The sequence below is a fragment of the Bombyx mori genome, chromosome 25 (genome assembly GCF_030269925.1).
Source record: "Bombyx mori chromosome 25, ASM3026992v2".
Lineage (NCBI taxonomy): Eukaryota > Metazoa > Arthropoda > Insecta > Lepidoptera > Bombycidae > Bombyx > Bombyx mori.
Window position 1 is genome coordinate 2,021,447 of NC_085131.1, and position 19,024 is coordinate 2,040,470.

Below are 19,024 nucleotides of genomic sequence, written 5' to 3' on the forward strand. Positions count from 1 at the left end.
AAAACAAAAAAAAAATCTTATTAAGATAGGTACATGAGCTTAAGGCCACTTGGTGCCAAGTGGTTAGCGAAGATCATAAACGGGAATGCCTCCATCCACTTTATCAAGGCGGTCTTACTCTTCAAACCAAAACGCATGACCTCCTTCGTGGCAGAAATTGGCAGGATGGTGGTTCCTACCCTCAAGAGAAATTTCTAGCATAAGGATCTGTTAAACATCTTTAATGAAAATAAATAAAACTATTAATATGAATACTATATATTTTATATCCATTTACATTAACTGGCGTATTTACAAAGCTTCACATTTATCACAGTCTCATATCATAATTATTATTTGCACCCACACATTTTATTTTTGTTTCGCAGTGAAGCCTCTTTGGGCGAGAACGTGAGGGGGTAAAAATCACGAAGGCGAACTTCTGTCGCGTAAAGGACGGAAAACAGCTCTCTCCCTCTCACGTGGCGGCTCAAAGAAGTTGCACTTCTGTCACGTGTAGTCATCTCTTATATACAGTTCGGGTCTCGCATCGCGAATCACACGATAATGAACCGAAAACTACATTATATTAGGGTCGGTAAACGAAAAACTACATGTATATTCGCTAATTTATCAACTACAATTAAATAACCGGCAACCAGACAAGACGGTCGGTCACAGAACGAACTAAAAATTAGTCGCCAGGAATTTTAGCTCAATGTTTATATACGATCACTGCCCCTCGTGTGTATTGTGTGTAATTTGTGATAAAATTAAATGTATCTACTAGGATTTTTTTATTTAGAATTTCTTTCACGTCGAGCCAAATGTCGATAAGAACGCGCGATGTACTATCGCTCAGCTAACGCAAATAGTTTTTTGATGTGCTGATAAAGAATCTTCAATGTCAATAGTTAACTTGATGGTCTATTATAGTATTTGTTATCCTTTGGTTTTTGCGAATTGTGGACGTAATTAAAAGTACTTTTAAGGTTTAATATCGCGATTAATGTTGCATATTGAATACTTTATCAGGTGTTTGTTCGTCGCGACATTACAATTTTGTTCTAACTACCGTCTGTTTTTTTTTATATATAAAAAAAATATATCAAGACATTAACCCTTTTAGTGCTGAGTTTATTTTCATATATTTTAGTATAGTAAGAAATTGCTAAAGGAATAAAAAAAAATGTATTTTATAAACAGCAATTTTAAACGGTAATTTATAAATTTTATTAATTTATTAAAAACGTTAGACATGCACACGCTAAGACACGTCCGTACAGGTCGATACCTAATACAGATCTATAATCAAACTGCGCAATAGTCGGTATTCCGACGCTTCGCGGTTTGTACACATCAATAGAGTCGATCTATCGACGCGCTCTAGTGCTTAACCGTAAAAGTAGTTTTAATTATGTCGCATTTTTAGCTAAGCGACGATACATACGCGTCTAATTGTCGTCTATAGCACGTAGCAATTTAACCCCAAATGACGTCACGCGCAAATTTCGTTCCGTCGAGTTTTGTAGTTTACGCGACAAATTAAAAACCCGAGTGCGGTGCGGTTCCCTATTTTTAAACTACACAAATAATAGTAACAATTAGGCCTCAGAATGCTTTATAAGAAATTAAAAAAAAATTGCAGTCACACAGGTAAATTAAAGACAGGAGTGGGATGAAGGTGATATGATACAATTTGTTAATTTTGTGAAAAACTTTTGTGACTTGTACTTTTTCTTCGTAAACAACTCCTTCATCGCATGCAATTTAGCCTTTAAACCCGGAGTTTTAAGGTCTAATATGGTTTATAAGCACATAACACCTTCATTCAATATAAAAACTAAAAAATCTTAAAAATGATACTTAACCCCTTAATCCACTCATGTCTTCAATTATTACTGTCGTGAAATAATTGCTTTTATTCATTTTAAACTGTCGAGTCGACCTTGAAACCGGAACGCGACTAATGGTTTCCATGTTTGCTGTCCATTGCCGGCCGGTTCATTTGCCATTCAATATATTATCGATGGTCGAAATCGCCTCCATATCTTTAGGATTGTCTTTGCTTTACTGGATAAGCTCACTTAAAATAACAAGTTGACTTTAATTGACTTTTCTCCATGCCAACACGACCGATTACCTCCTACCCTACAAAAATGACGTGAGCGTAAATTTTGTCATCGTTACAACCAAAAGGTCGGATGCGACACATTAGATCTAGTAATTGTTTCAAATGTATTTTTCTTAGATTTACGAACGTCATCACGGTCTGCGTGATAAGCGGTTAGCGAACTCCGTGCACACGTCAACGTGAATGACGCTGCTGGCTTTGAGACATACACAAATTTGAGTTAACTCTTACGCTATCGAGAACGTTAAAAAACTCCCACTAAGCACACAGGTCAAAGGTATTGTTTATTTCGAATCATATATCGCTACAAGGCTCAGCCTCTACTGGATCCTGAGTCTGTAATGGGTGACCGCTTCCGAAGGTGAAGACATATCGCACATACGGTGCGATAACGTCACTTATGCAAATTATGTAATTTTTCAGGAGTAACGTTGGAAAATTCAACATATTATTATATAATTCTTATCGACGCTTGAAAGGCAAAAGTGACTAAGCGACAATTCGTGAAATTTACAGTAGACTCATTTAAAGTTGAAATTAATTAAAAATATACCTGAGAAATACCTGAAAAAAATCTATTTTAACGAATCTAGCTGTATGATTGAAATGATTTTAATATACCTAGATATATATATTTTTTTGCGCATTGAATATGGTTATTGCTTAACATTTATGTACAAAGCAGTTATTGTCGCTTAGTCACGTTCGCCTTTCAAGCGTCGATATAGAGGTTCTGCTAGACTGTAGAAATAAAATGATAATATTTAAACTAAAAACTTTATCAGTAAAAGCAAAAATCTCTCTTGTCTCACTATAACTAATAACTAAAAAAATGTATTTTCTCATACTCAGTTCAGTGTTACAAAAAAAATTTCATAAGTGACTTTATAGCACCGTATGTGGGATATGACGAGTTTCTGAAAACGATGACACTAAAAATATCGACAAATAAAAAAATGGAGTTTTTTTTTAACTGCACGCAATGGAACTCGTCTGAAATTCCATCGACGCACCGGGTCGACGACCTCGCGAGTTCCTAACACGTAGTCGGGAGGGTACGTGACGCTCGCGGTCGCAGCCGACAGACATTATACGTATTAACTAGTAATGTCTTTTATTCACAAAAATCACTTGAACATTTTTTTTTTTTGTTCCAACACTCGTTTTGCTATTTATTCAATATTCACACAGCGCTCTTCTAACATCAAAGACGTTTAAGTCGACTATCTTCGTTCCTTTTCGCCCTCACTGAAAATGAAAAAGTTTTTTTTTAAAGTTCACCGCCGACACAATTAACACGGAATAATTTTATGTTAATCTGTACTAGTGGTCGCGTACTAGTCGAAATTGGACTTTTTGGCGGGAACGCGAGGAGTGAAGTTGTGTGATTTGTTTTATTTTGTCTATTTAGTCTTTCTTCGGGTTTAAATGTGTAATAATGGTGGTTTATTAACTGTTTAATATCTGTGAAAGTGCACAAATGCGGGAAAATGAAATAAAACCGCTGGACGTAACTTCTCGGGATCCTCCAAAAAGTCCACTGAAAAAATCTTAGTAAATGACCACCATTTTACTGAGATTATATTTCATCCCGTATCATCTCATTTAATTTCATCCCAGTTGATTAATGTCTCAAATTAATCATCTTCATTTAATTTCACTCCATAATATCATTTTTCATAAAAATATGAATATAAATTAAAATAAGACATGACTTAAAGGTCTCAGTTACCAGGTCATAAAATCCCTTTAAAAAAAAGTAGTCGAAATTCGACTATAATTTTGATTTTTGATTAATTGAAATTAACATTGAAATTAGTTAATAATTTTGAACATGATTATGGTTCCATTATCAAGGACAATACTTCTATAAGCACAGATTTCGTCAAGACTCCACTATATACAAATAATACTAAAGAGAAACAATATTAATCTATACTCAATTTGACCACAGACTTTAACAATATACATGCGTGTGTGTGTGTGTGTCAAATACATGGTAGTGTGTGTAATGTTTTTTATTGATTTAAGGTATTATTAATGCATAATTGAAAAAAAAATTAACATTTTGCACTTCTTCTCTATATTCTCTATAAGTGTGGGAAATTTCATACTTCTCCGTCAGCGCATTTTTCGTGAAAAGGGGTACAAAGTTTTTGCTTCACTTATTAATATATAGATTGTAAGTTTGTGTGTGTGAGCCTCAAGGATTTTTTCGATTCGAAGGGTAGTTGTCATTTTTTGACCAGACATAGAGACAAAAAGGAAGAGGTTATCAAATCGATATGGTTTATATTTCGAGGGGTGAAAAACTATGTACTTGGTTTAAACGACATTTTTGCAAATTACATGGGACCCATTTAGAGTTTAAAATTTGGATTTTTTTTTATAACAAAATACTTCTTCAGCTACGTGAATGGAGTAAACTTAATTGAAGTTCAATTAAAAACATCGAACTGTTGATGCTGCTAATACCAAATAAAACGCACCTTTAATTACAAAAAATAATGTCGCGTATTAAGCGAAATTTCGCTTAAGTCAAGTAGCCTTTTACCTCTCGATTAGAAAATTTTAAACGATGCACTTTACCAGATTCTCCCTTGAAAATTTCATTAAAATCGGTTCTCATTCGTTTTTTTTTTGAGGAAGGAATACCCAATGCCCTTTCCAGTTTCACCAGGACATGTGGGTGAGTTCGGGCTTTGCCACGAGTAGTGGGATTGACTAACAGCTGCCCGAGCGCCTCCGAAGGTCAGCACAAGGGCAGTTGTTATCGAAATCCGCTGAGTAGATCCGGCGTGATACTCAGCGGGCCGATATTATGGGGATTAGGTTTTAACTCATTTGACAGACATGTCGCATAGTTCAATACTCCTCCGGACGTTTTATCCTGTAGGTCCCGACTTTTCACATTAAATGAGCCAAGGAGATTCAGTATATCTACCGTCGTCGCTACCGGCCAGAGGCAGAGATACAGCTATGGCTCTCCAAAAACCTACCATTCGTGGCCAAGTGACAGTGTGGCGGGTAGCCATCATACGACGCAAGATAATTGACAGATGCCTGAATCTCGCTTACGACATTTTCAAGATAAAGCGCATATATACAAGTTCCGAACAACAACATTCGGACCGTCGGTCTACCGAGCAATAACACCTGCTCGGTGGAAGATCTTCCCTTTGTCGTATATTCCCAAAACTGGTGACCTGCGACGTGATGTGAACACGCAACCTTCTGATTCATCATCAGCGCATCAAGAACTTCGGCTACCACAATCCCCGCATTCTCGCAGATAAAAGCACGTCATTGACAGTCGTCCCACAGCAAGCCAGCATCGCGGCCTCAACAGGACCATCGCAGCCGACTCACCGCGCTTCCTGGTCCTACGGCACGCAACTTCACTGCCTCATCACGCCGCAACAGTTCATCGCAGCCCACGACCGGATCATCAACGCTTGGGGTCACACATCTCCGGCGTGGCAGCTCTGCACACATGGACTACTGGCGACACGCACGCAGCATTCAAGCTCAGTCTCGACTCACCGCAGACTTCGAGCAGCACTGGCCCTTGCAAGCTAATCTCAGCACGGACAACTCTAATTAAAAATGACACGACCTTCAGTCTCGGAGGGGAGTGATGTGGCGGGTAGCCATCATACGACGCAAGATAATTGACAGATGCCTGAATCTCGCTTACGACATTTTCAAGATAAAGCGCATATATACAAGTTCCGAACAACAACATTCGGACCGTCGGTCTACCGAGCAATAACACCTGCTCGGTGGAAGATCTTCCCTTTGTCGTATATTCCCAAAACAGCTCATACTTTCAGACTTCATACCTCGACGATGAAGAGAGCATTCACTTTTATTCCATAATCTACCTTTTTTTTTCCTACCTAAGCTGATAGCCTTGAAAGGCTATTTCAGCGTAACCTTAACTAGTAGGTGAGCTCACGGGGCTCAAACCAGAGTGATGCTAACGCTGACCCTAGCAAAAGCAGTGCTTCGCAGAATCTACCACCGGATCGGAAACGCGACCCACTGAGAAGATCCGGCGAGAAACTCAATGGGCTATGTCTTTGGGATAATCCACCTAGCTACTCCCAAAACACCCACCTCGTTATCCTAGTAGCCTCAGTCTAGTGGTAATGGAACAGATTGAAGAGCCTCCTGTTGAAAGGGAAACGCTGCTGCTGCTTCAGTTCCGAGAGAGGTTCCTCTTCGTTTCTTATGCAGAAATAGCTGGTGATCGCGCTACGACAGATCGGGCACTTGTCCAGTTTTGCTGGAATTAAAAATTAAACAAAACATAGAATAAAATCCTCTGAGTGATAGGTCCCCTTATTCTGGTTCCCCGTTCTATTCCAAGGAAGAGATGTCGTTTCTCGGTTTCTTTTCGAAATAAAAAGGACCAAAGTCTCAAATGTTTTGAGTGGAGTTTAACATATCAGGCCACATTCTGTGTGTTCACGATCCACCTAGTATAGGGGTTATCAAGGCCCATAAGCGTGTACAAATCCACCTTAAGATGGTATTCTCATATTCTTTTATAATTTACTGCTTTGGTGGACGGGATCACGGACATCTACAACGTAAATACAGTCACCTACCTTGAGATATTAGTTCTAAGGTCTTAGTATAGTTACAACGGCTGCTCCACCCTTCAAACCGAAACGCATTACTGCTTCACGGCAGAAATAGGCAGGGTGGTGGTACCTACCCTCGCGGACTCACAAGAGGTCCTACCACCAGTAATTATGCAAATTATAATTTTGCGGGTTTTATTTTTATTATACGATGTTATTCTTTTACTGTGGATGTCAATCATTTATTTATTAAGTACGCATTTGTTAAATACAATTGTATTTTGCAACGACTATCCTAACCAACCCATCCCGCAAATCACCTGTGGAATAACCTAATTAGATTTCCGAAGCAACTATCCGTGTAAGCTTATCGCAATTTCCAAACCAAGAGTTTAAGTAGGGCGCAATCCCACCAGCCAAACTTTAACAATTTAAGATATAGTTTTCACTTAGAATACAGAATAAGCCTTTCTTCTCGCGGACACTCTCAAACACGATGGACCGACCTCATAAAATCTGTGACTCACTGCAACATAAATGATTGTTCTCATTCTACGAAACACCGTGCCACATGGTGTCGCATCGCGAGAGCATCGGTATCGCAGGATCTGACTAATGCATGATCACGATCACTCTGTCAAGAGTGTACGACTAGGATAATAGTAAAAACCCTGTTTCTCTCTGTTCTCTCTCTCTGTCAGTCTCTGTTCTTAGAGTTTTCAATATAATGATGTATTCGGCGATAAAGATGGAGAGTCCATTCCCCGGGAATACGTTTATCTTTGAAGAGGCACCGTGGATGCCATTATTCAAACTGATAGATAGGCCTGAACTATGAGCAGTTTCCTTGAGATGTTCTCAAAATCGTTTTCCTATTATGTCAGCCGTTTTATTAGCTGATTACAGAGGCGCATCACGATCGATAACTGAGGTCGATCCCAAGGTTCGGTTCAAAACGCCGCCTTAACCGTTATGAATTGTAATCATTTTAGGGCGGTTCTGTAGTCGAAGATGCGATATGACTTTGATTTTGTTTTTTTGTCCTATCTATGCTGATAGCCTTGAGAGGCTACTTTAGCGTAACCTTAACTAGTAGGTGAGCTCACGGGGCTCAAAGCTAACGACCTTGCTAACACGAACCCTAACAAGAGCAGTGCTTCGCAGAATCTACCACCGGATCGGAAACGCAACCCACTGAGAAGATCCGGCGAGAAACTCAGTGGGCTGTGTCTGTGGGTTAATTTACGACGTCAGTGGTCCGTGCGGGTAGGTACCACTACCCTGCCTATTTCTGCCGTGAAGCAGTGATGCGTTTCGGTTTGAAGGGTGGGGCAGCCGTTGTAACTTGCGACCTTAGAACTTATATCTCAAGTGGGTGGCGCATCTACGTTGTAGATATCTATGGGCTCCAGTAACCACTTAACACCAGGTGGGCTGTGAGCTCGTCCACCCATCTAAGCAATAAAAAAAACGCATTTCAAGGATGAAAATAATTGTGACTTCTTGTGCGTTTATTTAAATGTTTTGTCATAGCATAGCATTACAGTGGGACGCAACCCTAAAATTGATTGGTTCTCGGACACGGATTCTCCGCTGACCCGTGCCATTCGTTCGCCCATTGAATGCATTATAGGTTTTTAATCTCTTAAATAGAAAACGAATTATTGTATCTATTGATCGATTGTAAAATTTAATTAGACCATTAATGAACGTTTCGAGGGCATTTTTAATACGCTTTTATTAGCTTCAGACGTATGTATGTTTGTTTGTAACGGAATCTTTGAACATGATTCTGACCCCCTTCAAAACGTCGGATTAACTCGAAATTAAGTATACTTATTAAGGACCGATGACAATACAATATTTAAAAAAAAAATTAAAAAATTTAAATTCAAATAAAAAATGAAAAATAAATGATAGTTTAAAAAAAAAACTAACAAAATACGCTTTTATAGAAAAACCAACTAAAAAATTGAAAATAAATTTGCGTAGAATATGAGTAGAAGGGTTTATTTTGATAATATCTTGAAAAGCACCCCACGCTTTTTACAATAAAATCATTTTTTCTAATTAATTCAAATTTATTAAAATTTATTTTCTATTTTTTAGTTGAATTTTCTATAAAAGCGTATTTTGTTCGTTTTTTTTAAACTATTATTTTTTTTAAAGTTGAAACAAAATAAAATGGAATTCAATTAAAGTTTAAAAATGCAGTGAGTCGGTTTTCCGATGCTCCGCTGGGATAAGAACAAATAACAAGTTATGTAATTTTATTTATTTAATTATTCAATATCTTTTATTTCACACACGCAAACGAACGCTAAAATTTTAGCGTGAATCATTATTTATTTATGAAGCCACAGAAAAATATAACGATTTCTACAATAGTGATGAGAAGAATTAAGTACAAAGGTAATTGCTTGTTTGCGGATTCATTGTGCTCCCGGAATTGCTGATGTCCATGAGCGACAGTGACCACTTACCAGGAAGCGGGCCGCGCGCTTGTCTGTCTATAAAGGTAATAAAAATATTTTACGTTTCGGAGATATTATTCACTGAATCATCTATAAACTATACATACATACCCATTCGTATATACCAGAGGTACTCAAATTGTTTTGGGTCGAATTTTTTTTTTAACCCCAATTTTTTTTTATTGCCCTTGTAAGCAGTAGAGCATACGGTCCACCTGATGGTGGTGAGTGGTTACCGTCGCCCATGGGCTTCAGTAATGCCAGGGGCTAAGTTAAGTACTTTTCATAAGCCTCGTTTGAAGAAGGATATGTCATAGCGCTCGGGAAACACCGTGGACGGGAAACTAATTTCAAAGCCTGATGGTACGTGGCAAAAAATATCTCTGGAAACGCACTGTGGATGAACGCAGTGGCTCCAGGTAGTATGGATGACCTGTACTCCGGTGGCGGACAGTGCGGTGGTAAAAACAAGATGATGGTATCGTACTTAACATACCTACTTAACAAATGTTCACGATTGACTTCCACGGTGAAGGAATAACATCGTGTAATAAAAATCAAACCTGCAAAATTATAATTTGCGTAATTACTGGTGGTAGGACCTCTTGTGAGTACGCACGGGTAGGTACCCCCGCCCTGCCTATTTCTGCCGTGAAGCAGTAATGCGTTTCGGTTTGAAGGATGGGGCAGCCGTTGTAACTATACTGAGACCTTAGAACTTATATCTTAAGGTGGGTGGCGGCATTTACGTTGTAGATGTCTATGGACTCCAGTAACCACTTAACACCGGGTGGGCTGTAAGCTCGTCCACCCACCGAAGAAATAAAAAAATAAATAAAAAATATAAATTGAGTGTGTAGGTATATGTTTAAGCACTGGAATGATCGAGGTACTCACGAAGACATCTTGCGCAGAGACAGGCGTGTCTGCACGGCAGTAGCGCTCTGGAGAGAGGCTGGGCGGCGCACACGCAGCACAGAGCCACGTCTCCGTGCTCCGAGCCCTCCGTGTAGCCCTCTGTCTCCTCACCACACTCGCCCGTCACGTACAGTTGCTAAAAATCATAATCGCGTAGACTTAGGAGTTATTTTAGTAATGGTCAATAATGGCGTCAGGGCGTTGTCGGAAGTGAGATAATTAAATAACACAACTGGTTAATCGGAGCGTTTATTCGCGACTGAACTTAAAAAGTAAAAAGCAACGGAGCTTGCGAGCGCAGCCGCATGTTATGACTGCGAACAATTTTGTTTACATAACAAACTGTGTTCCTACAGACTTATAACACCTTTCTTTACCCTACGTACGTAAGGGGCGATTCCAACAATGCGCAGACCGGTAGGAAAGTTCACGGGCTCAACTTGAAAGGAATTTGCTAACGCCTAGACCTAGCAAGAGCAGTGATTCGCTGAATCTACCACCGGAAAGGAATCCCGACCCAATAAGAAGATTCGGTGAGCAACTCAGTGGGCTGTGTCTTTGGGCTAGGTTGCACGTCGAACTCTTCGACGCAATAGACGAGTTCGACGAGAACGGTGACCTTGAGAGAGTGCTCACGTAAAATAAATCGATTAGATTATCATGGAGCATCAGGTATAGCTACGTGTCCAATTGAATAGTATGCGGAATACAAATGCTTATTAAATGCATGCATTAAAAAGCATTTGTATTAAATTTACGATTATTTTTATTTGTAATTTATTTAATAAGCAAGAATTCCACATGAGCACGACTGCTCTGCCAAGAGCAACCGACTATGGTGATGGAATTACAAATGCAAAAATAATTTTTCAAGTACCGACTTCAGAACGCGAGTAAATCTTTTAAAACGAATACATTGTATAATAAATTTTAATGAGATTACATTCTGCTTTTAATTCGATCCACACATCTATTATTATTTATGCTGAGCGACTGACTCATCGATGCAAGCCCTAAACTGCTGGAACACAAGCTAGAAACTAAGGCAATCGATGGTTTTTATATTTTAAGCGGTCTGCTAAGTAATTATTTTTTTTGCTTGGACTAATACGGCTTACGGTTGAACTAGCTCACGATCCATCTGGTGTTAAGTGGTTACCGGAGCCCATATACATCAACGTAAGACTTATGTTTATAAATAGATGTACATATATAATTGAATTGAATTAGGAGTTCAAAGTCACTTTTGAAAAATATAATAACATTAAAGCTTCTTATAAAATGTTTAGGAAAAAATATTACAAATAATACATATAAAACTACTGTAATCTACTTTAAGTATAATATTTTGTATTACCCGGGCGAAGCCAGAGCGGGCCACCAGTACATAACGAGTTGATAACCGTAATCTTACAAAAATGAAATATGTAGAAAATTTCAATCGACATCAGCAACCATTCGGTTTTCTTTTTGAGCATTTGAAACTAACCAAGGATAAATTCAGGGAAAGTTATTTCCTCCCAAATGACTCTCTAAACTTTACTAATTTTCCTTATGGCAAACATTCGCTATACGAGTTGAAATTCAGATCCGAAATGATATCTTTTCTAATTGATATATCTCACTTGGTTTCCAGCTTTACAGGCGCGATATCTATGTGACGTTTGCTTTACCTTTGATATTGGCATAGCCGCGCAGACGAATCTGATCCCAATAAAGAAAGCTAAACGAAACACTACACTATCAATCCCAATCTCTGTCACTCACAAAATGCCTTTAAAGTCTACACTAACCCTTAAAGACCGATGATAACAATTCCGGACACTTCCCTAAGCCCCTAATACCCGCTCGGCTGTCGTGACCATGCTTCTGAGACCGCCAAACTCGTATATTTTTTTTATTACTTAGATGGGTGAAGGAGCTCACAGCCCACCTGATGTTAAGTGGTTACCGGAGCCCATAGACATCTACGACGTAAATGCGCTACCCACCTTGAAATATAAGTTCTAAGGTCTCAAGTATAGTTACACGTATATTACTGACCTTCAAACACGAGAGATGACCATTGGCCTGCTTGAGGTACTGAGCGATGACGCCGCTCGGCAGCGGACACTGTTCGTCTCGTATGTGAACCACGCTTACTAGCGCCACCTGAACAATGTCACCACGTCATTTTAACTTAATCGTTGCTCCCTTCGTATGGTCTGCGAGGACCTTGAATTTTAATTGATTTTTGCGGTGAACTAAGGCATCTCCAACAATACAAGTCTACATATTACATATTTTACGCTTCTTTAGTGGCGCAGATAGAGTTTTTGCGGTGAACTATGAACTAAGGCATCTCCAACAATACAAGTCTACATATTAGATATTTTATGTTTCTTTAGTGGCGTAGATAGAGTTTAGCCTTCGTCAGACGTTAGTCAGCGGTTAATAAAAGTTTATCGCTGTAACACTCATAGGAATTTATTTCAGTAATCTACCTAGCAGTACAGCGCTTATTACAAGTACGTTTTTTTTATAATTTTTGTATTGCTTAGATGATTGGACGAGCTCACAGCCCACCTGGTGTTAAGTGGTTACTGGAGCCCATAGACATCCACAACGTAAATGCGCCACCTACCTCCGTACCCTACTGTTGAATTTTCTTGTGGACGTGTAAAATTTATGACGTGCGTTTGTGTTAATTGCTGATTATGAAAGTCTGTTAAATTGTGCATCGTCTTACATTACAAAAATAATGTAACGATTATAAATATTAAGTTATAACGAAGAAAGATGCGTTGAGAAATATCTCTCTATCAATGTCAATCTATTTCGTATAACATCACCTGCTTTGTTCATCAGAAGAAAATTATTATAAACTAGCGACCCGCCCTCGCTTCGCTTCGGAAACATTAAAACACACATGAAACCAAAATAATAAAATATTTTTTTTTTTTTTTTTTAAAAGTAGCCTATGTTCATCAGGTACAATTTCGGCTTCTAATGGAAAAAGAATTTTTCAAATCGGTCCAGTAGTTTCGGAGCCTATTCGAAACAAACAAACAAACAAATCTTTCCTCTTTATAATATTAGTATAGATTAGGATATTTCTAGGGATTGCGATTCTCACCGTGTCGTCGGGCCTCAGCTCTCCAATGTCCTTAAGGTCCCTCGCCAAAATTACCACTAGAGGGTAGCAGGTTCTCGGCGGAGGACCTAGTTGTAGAGGCTCCACTGTCGACAACCTCATCGGTCCCTCGTCGTGGGGACCGCTTCTGTAAAGAAATTCATGAATTAAGTCTAGCTCTTGTATGCCACACTGTTGTTCCTGATTTGAATTGAGCCTATAGACATCGCCGCGATCAGAGCATAGATAGTTGTTAATTAAAAAAAAGTCCGTTCTGTTTCACACCATGCGGTAGTAGTTCTTACTCAATGTTTCTCAACCATAATTCCTTTCACCGTTCTTATGGGCACTTGATATTTACAGTATGCAAGGCCATTTCGTTTATAACATATCCAAACTTCAAAGAAGAAGACGATTCGAGCTTAGTCAAAATGAATCCCAACTCTATTGGAGATGAAAATTAAAGTGAAATTGGCAGGCGTCTAAATTTAAGTCCTTTCAACGTGTAAAGAAATGTTATTAATAACGACAATATTCAAATTTCAACGCCTAACATTACATCTTAGTCATCCGTGACTGCGAAACCTGTGAAGTCCGAAAGTAAGTGTGGAAATTTTGAAATAAGAAATGCATAACTGAACAGTGAAAGTCAGGAAAACACTATCCATTTATCGTTGCCAACCAAACTTACCGCTGTTTCCAAACGAAGGCCCATAAATCAACAAGATACAACATTTTTTCCACCCGAACACATTTGCACATTTGTAAACATACTAATATAATAAATCATTATTAACGATCGAATTTTACGTTCACACGAAATGCAATTTCCGATAAGGACTCGGGGAGTTGGTTATTTATAAGAGTTACGTAATGAACCGACGGATTTTATAATGTTTAGAGCCTTGTGTTGCTGCGCGATTAGGAAACGAATCGTTCGGCTGTAACATGGTTTGATCGCATTGTATATTCGCGTCCATGACCACAGATTTGACTCGGGGCGTGTGAATTAGCATGTTTTTTCAAGGAAATCTCAAATACGAAGTAGACGAGAATTGTCTAAGCGTCTACAAACGGCCCTAGTGCCACTTTGGGATGAAAGTTACATAAGAGTAACAGCTTTCCCAGCCGGTGCACTTTCATGACTTCAAGACTGATATAAGTAGTATAAGTATTACCAAAAAATTGGGGGAACAACGTACGAATTTTCGTATAAAGTCTAGTTTTGTTTGACTACGGGATCAAGCGATGCCTTCTAAATGAAAATAAATCCAGATAAAATAATAATAAAGGCAAGTTTTTCGCCAGTTCTTTCTTAACAAACACATATTATCATATCTCGTTCTATCAGTGGCGTTAGAACATCTCGACATTAAACAAGTATGATGATATTTAAAGGATGATTAAAATGTTTGGTACACATGTACAATACTTTTTTAAGTTCGTAGAGAGATTTCACGTGTAGTTTTTATTTTTTCCTACCTAAGCTGATACCCTTGAGAGGCTATATCAGCGGAACCTTAACTAGTAGGTGAGCTCACGGGGCTCAAACCTGACGACGTTACTAACACGAACCCTAGCAACAGCCGTGCTTCGCAGAATCTACCACCGGATCGGAAACGCGACCCACTGAAAAGACCAGGCGAGAAACTCAGTGGGCCACATTGCGTAGTCGCCTTCGTTTAAAGCTAAGCCACTAGCCGCTTGTCACAGAATCATCAACCAAGCATTTTCAATTAAAATAATTTGAAGGGAGACTTTAGCAGACGTCGCTTATGTCCGGAGTCAGACATGTGCAAAAGGAACTTTAAAAAAAAAACAACTAAATTTAAACAGCATCTGCGTTGCACACTTGAGTACACAACACTATACACGGTCTTACTTTAAACATTGTTATAAGGAAAACATTTTTTTTTTCTATTACATTTATTACTGTCCGTTCATTTATACATACATCAATATAATAGCTTTTTAGAATTCGAAGCTCATACAAAATTATCTGCTTTGGTCTGTATGTTTTACATACGATTGGGCCAGTTAGCGATAGAAGCATGGGCTTTCTTTCTTTAATGGATTTCAAATAATGGCTCTATACGCATTTATGGTATTTAGATACCATAAAGCATTATTAAGTGGATTATGATTTGGACAGTCTTCAGCTCTGATATAGTCAGAAACATCATTTTCCAGTATCTTTTTTTTTTTCTACCTAACTGATAGCCTTGAGAGTCTATTTCAGCGGAACCTTAACTAGTAGGTGAGCTCACGGGGCTTAAACCTGACGACGTTGCTAACACGAACTCTAGCAAGAGCCGTGCTTCGTAGAATCTACCACCGGATCGGAAACGCGACTCACTGAGAAGATCCGGCAAGAAACTCGGTGCGCTGTGTCTGAGGGTTAATTTACTCGTCGAGCCCTTGGAATTTGGGAACGGTGACCGGTGCTTGAGGTACCTAAAAGCACGTTAGTGGATCGGGAGGATATCTTTTGTATGGATTGAGCTTCGTTACCCGGTGTTGAATCTTGCTAAAAGGAGTTTGGTTATGATGTTGTTAAGGGGCTTAGTTGTATGTTCATCTGAGTCGATGATTTGATTTTTTCACAAAAATATGGCTAAGTCACACCTTGATAGTTAATACCCCACCAAACCTTCACAGATAATACTCACCTTGTACCCTATTTACTAATTGAGACGTTTCTGTAGAGCTTTGAGCTTAAAACTTGACCTGCTTATGTTGTTCAACGTAAAAATGTCTTCGCCAGGCGCTTCACGGTATTATTTTTATTACTCTATTAGTATTCAAATATATGTTAAGTAATCATGAGTGCTTTTGCTATAAGCTATAAATCACCTTTTAAAATACGCAACACGGTTCTAGGTGCTTTATTGATTTCTTTAGATCCAATATTTTGCTTTGGGACTTCTTCGGATTCTTTCCTCCACTACTTTGATAGTCCTTTTAGCACGATACTACACTAGGGTGCAATGAAATCGCACATCTGTACACTTTTTGAAAAATATTATTTACTTCTTTTTATTTAAAAAAATACATATATTTTTTAACATAAGGTTAAAGGATAGTTCAATACCTATTCAATGATACCACATAAGACATGATAAGTTTACCTGCCTGCTGAAACAAAACGACAACAGCAAACTCCAAAAATTGCTCCCTCAACTCACTGCAGTTTGCAAGACCAACTGCAGGTATAAAAATGCATGTTTTGTGTAAAACGTCATCAGTTGCAAGCCAACGCTTAACCTGATAAGCCCTCTAGTGACTCCAATTGCATTTGTCTGAAAAGATGGATACTACTCCGGAAAAAGCCGCTCAAGTCGTCGCTCTAATTGAAGCGGACCAGAACCAGAGTGCTGTAGCTCGACAACTGAATATCAGCCGATATTCAGTTCGTCGTGTGTACCAGCGCTACCGGGAGACTGGTGGCTTTGAAAGGCGACGAGGATCTGGTCGAGCAAGAGCTACAACACAGCGCGACAACAGGTTTCTTGTAACGACAGCGTTGCGAAATCGTCGTTTGATTGCCGTTGAACTTGCACAGCAGCTTCAACAGGTGCGTGAAGTGGTAGTCAGCAGGTGGACAGTCAGAAGGAGACTTGCCGAAGGTGGTTTGACTGCGCATAGGCCAGCAAATGGCCCTAAATTAACGCCAGCTCACCGCCGGGCTCGTTTTCGATTTGCACAAGAACACGTCAACTGGACAGCCGACCAGTGGAAAGCAGTCCTGTTCTCAGACGAGTCCAGAATGTGTCTTCATGATAATGATGGACGTGGAAGGGTCTACAGAAGGCGCTCAGAGCGATTTTCCCAATGTTGCATTACAGAACGTGTAGCATACGGCGGTGGTTCGTGCATGTTCTGAGGGTTTTTTTCACTCGAACAAAAAACAGAGCTTGTCTTCATCGTTGGGGCAATATTAGGCGACAAACAAGAGGTCTAACATCTCAACGATACATAAGGGAAGTTCTACAAGAACATGTCGTACCATTTGGCCGTTTAATTGGAAGTAACTTCCTTTTTATGCATGACAATGCAAGACCTCATACCGCTGCGATAGTGAGACAATACTTACAAGAAGTAAATGTACCCGTGATAGAGTGGCCAGCTCGGAGCCCGGACCTTAATCCGATTGAACACTTGTGGGACGAATTAAAAAGAAAAATTAGAGGTCGAAATAGTGCTCCAGCTAATCTCCAGGAGCTACAAAATGCGCTCAAAGAGGAATGGGACGCCATGCCACAAGACTTTATCAGAAACTTGATAGAGTCGATGGGGAATCGGTGTGAAGCTGTTATTCGGGCAAGAGGGGGCAATACTTGTTACTAATAAATGATTTTTCAGTATTTTTTGTGTTTTTTTTTTTATTAATCCCCAAATTTTAAACGGTTTAGTTGAGTAATCATTTTGTAATAAAGATTAAATTGTTGTTGTATTTTATTTTCCTCAAGAAAGTAACCCTATCTCCACTTATATGGTATCATTGAATAGGTATTGAACTAACCTTTAACCCTATGTTAAAAAATATATGTATTTTTTTAAATTAAAAGAAGTAAACAATATTTTTCAAAAAATGTAAAGCTGTGCGATTTCATTGCACCCGAGTGTAGATCGACTGCCGAATCCGTTTCTGTCAAATATAGAGGAAGTTTTATTATACCTATTAATATATCGGTACATAAACTTCTTTTTCGCCACCTTATCCCACTAGGCGGGGTCGGCACAGCTAATTTTTCTCTTCCATTATCTTCTATCAGCCGTCATCTCAACACTCACTCCTCTCTCAATCATATCGTCATTCACACACTCCATCTGTCTTCTTTGGTGGACCCCTTCCCCCTCTACCTCGCACTACCATATCGGTACATAAACATTCGACTAAAAGCACAATAGTGTTACAAAAATTACATTTGGTTCTACAAATATTTTGTGTAACACTATGATAACAATTCAGTTCGCTTAATCGCCGTATTCCATTTTAATATTCTTGAACAAAAACTTGTGATATAAAGAGAAAAATATATATATTTTTTAAACAGTATTTATAGCCAGACTGTATTTATTAGTAATAATGTATTTATTAGTTTTCGACCAATGATCCAACTCGTTTTTCATTCAAAATTTGTTATTTCTATTTGCAGTTGAACGAAAAAACAGACTAGTTGACATTTAGCGTCCTAATGAACAAAAAAAGAAAATGATACTATTGCTAACTATTGCTTTTGCTTTTTTTTATTGCCCTCGTAGGCAGATGAGCATGCGGCACGCCTGATGGTGAGTAGCTATCATCACCAATGGACGTCAGCAATGCCAGGGGCAGAGCCAAGCCGTTGCCTACCGCTATGTACTCTCCACAAACCTCGTTTGAAGAAGGACATGTCATAAAGCTCGGAAAACACCGTGGAGCTCATTCCATAGTCGGATGGTACGTGGCAAAAAAGATCGCTGGAAACGCACTATGGATGAACGCAGTGGCTCCAGGTAGTATGGATGAACTCTACTCCGGAGCCGGGCAGTGCAATGGTAAAAACGAGATTGATTGTATATAAATGTTAGTCAGTGATTAGCAGTTTTTATTTAGTAGATGGGATGACAAGGCGCTCTGATGTGTTTACGATGAACCATCACACATCACAGTGACCTGAGATCGAAGTGTCAATTTTATTGTACGGCGACCGTCTTACCCTTCAAGGCGGAACGTACAACTGATGTTATAACTATCATGCAGGCTCACAAGCCCTGCAACCTGTATTTTCGATCATTAATCTATATCTATATATATAAAAATGAATTGCTGTTC

The 19,024-nt window shown here is 38.9% G+C and overlaps 2 protein-coding genes across 2 annotated transcripts in view; one reads left to right on the forward strand and one right to left on the reverse strand.

Annotated features, from left to right (window-relative positions):
• The window catches only part of LOC105842984 (uncharacterized), a 204,130-nt gene that overhangs the window by 27,574 nt on the left and 157,532 nt on the right, over positions 1 to 19,024 (forward strand). The window lies entirely within an intron of this gene.
• The window catches only part of LOC105842988 (cell growth regulator with RING finger domain protein 1), a 79,088-nt gene continuing 60,306 nt past the window's right edge, over positions 243 to 19,024 (reverse strand). Inside the window, exons 5-9 of the mRNA XM_012697667.4 lie at positions 13,210 to 13,354; positions 12,138 to 12,245; positions 10,074 to 10,230; positions 6,233 to 6,401; positions 243 to 3,361 (exon numbers count right to left, since the gene is read on the reverse strand). Coding sequence (XP_012553121.1) covers positions 6,256 to 6,401; positions 10,074 to 10,230; positions 12,138 to 12,245; positions 13,210 to 13,354 — 556 coding nt within the window. The 3' untranslated portion in view covers positions 243 to 3,361; positions 6,233 to 6,255. The remainder of the gene's footprint in view (positions 3,362 to 6,232; positions 6,402 to 10,073; positions 10,231 to 12,137; positions 12,246 to 13,209; positions 13,355 to 19,024) is intronic.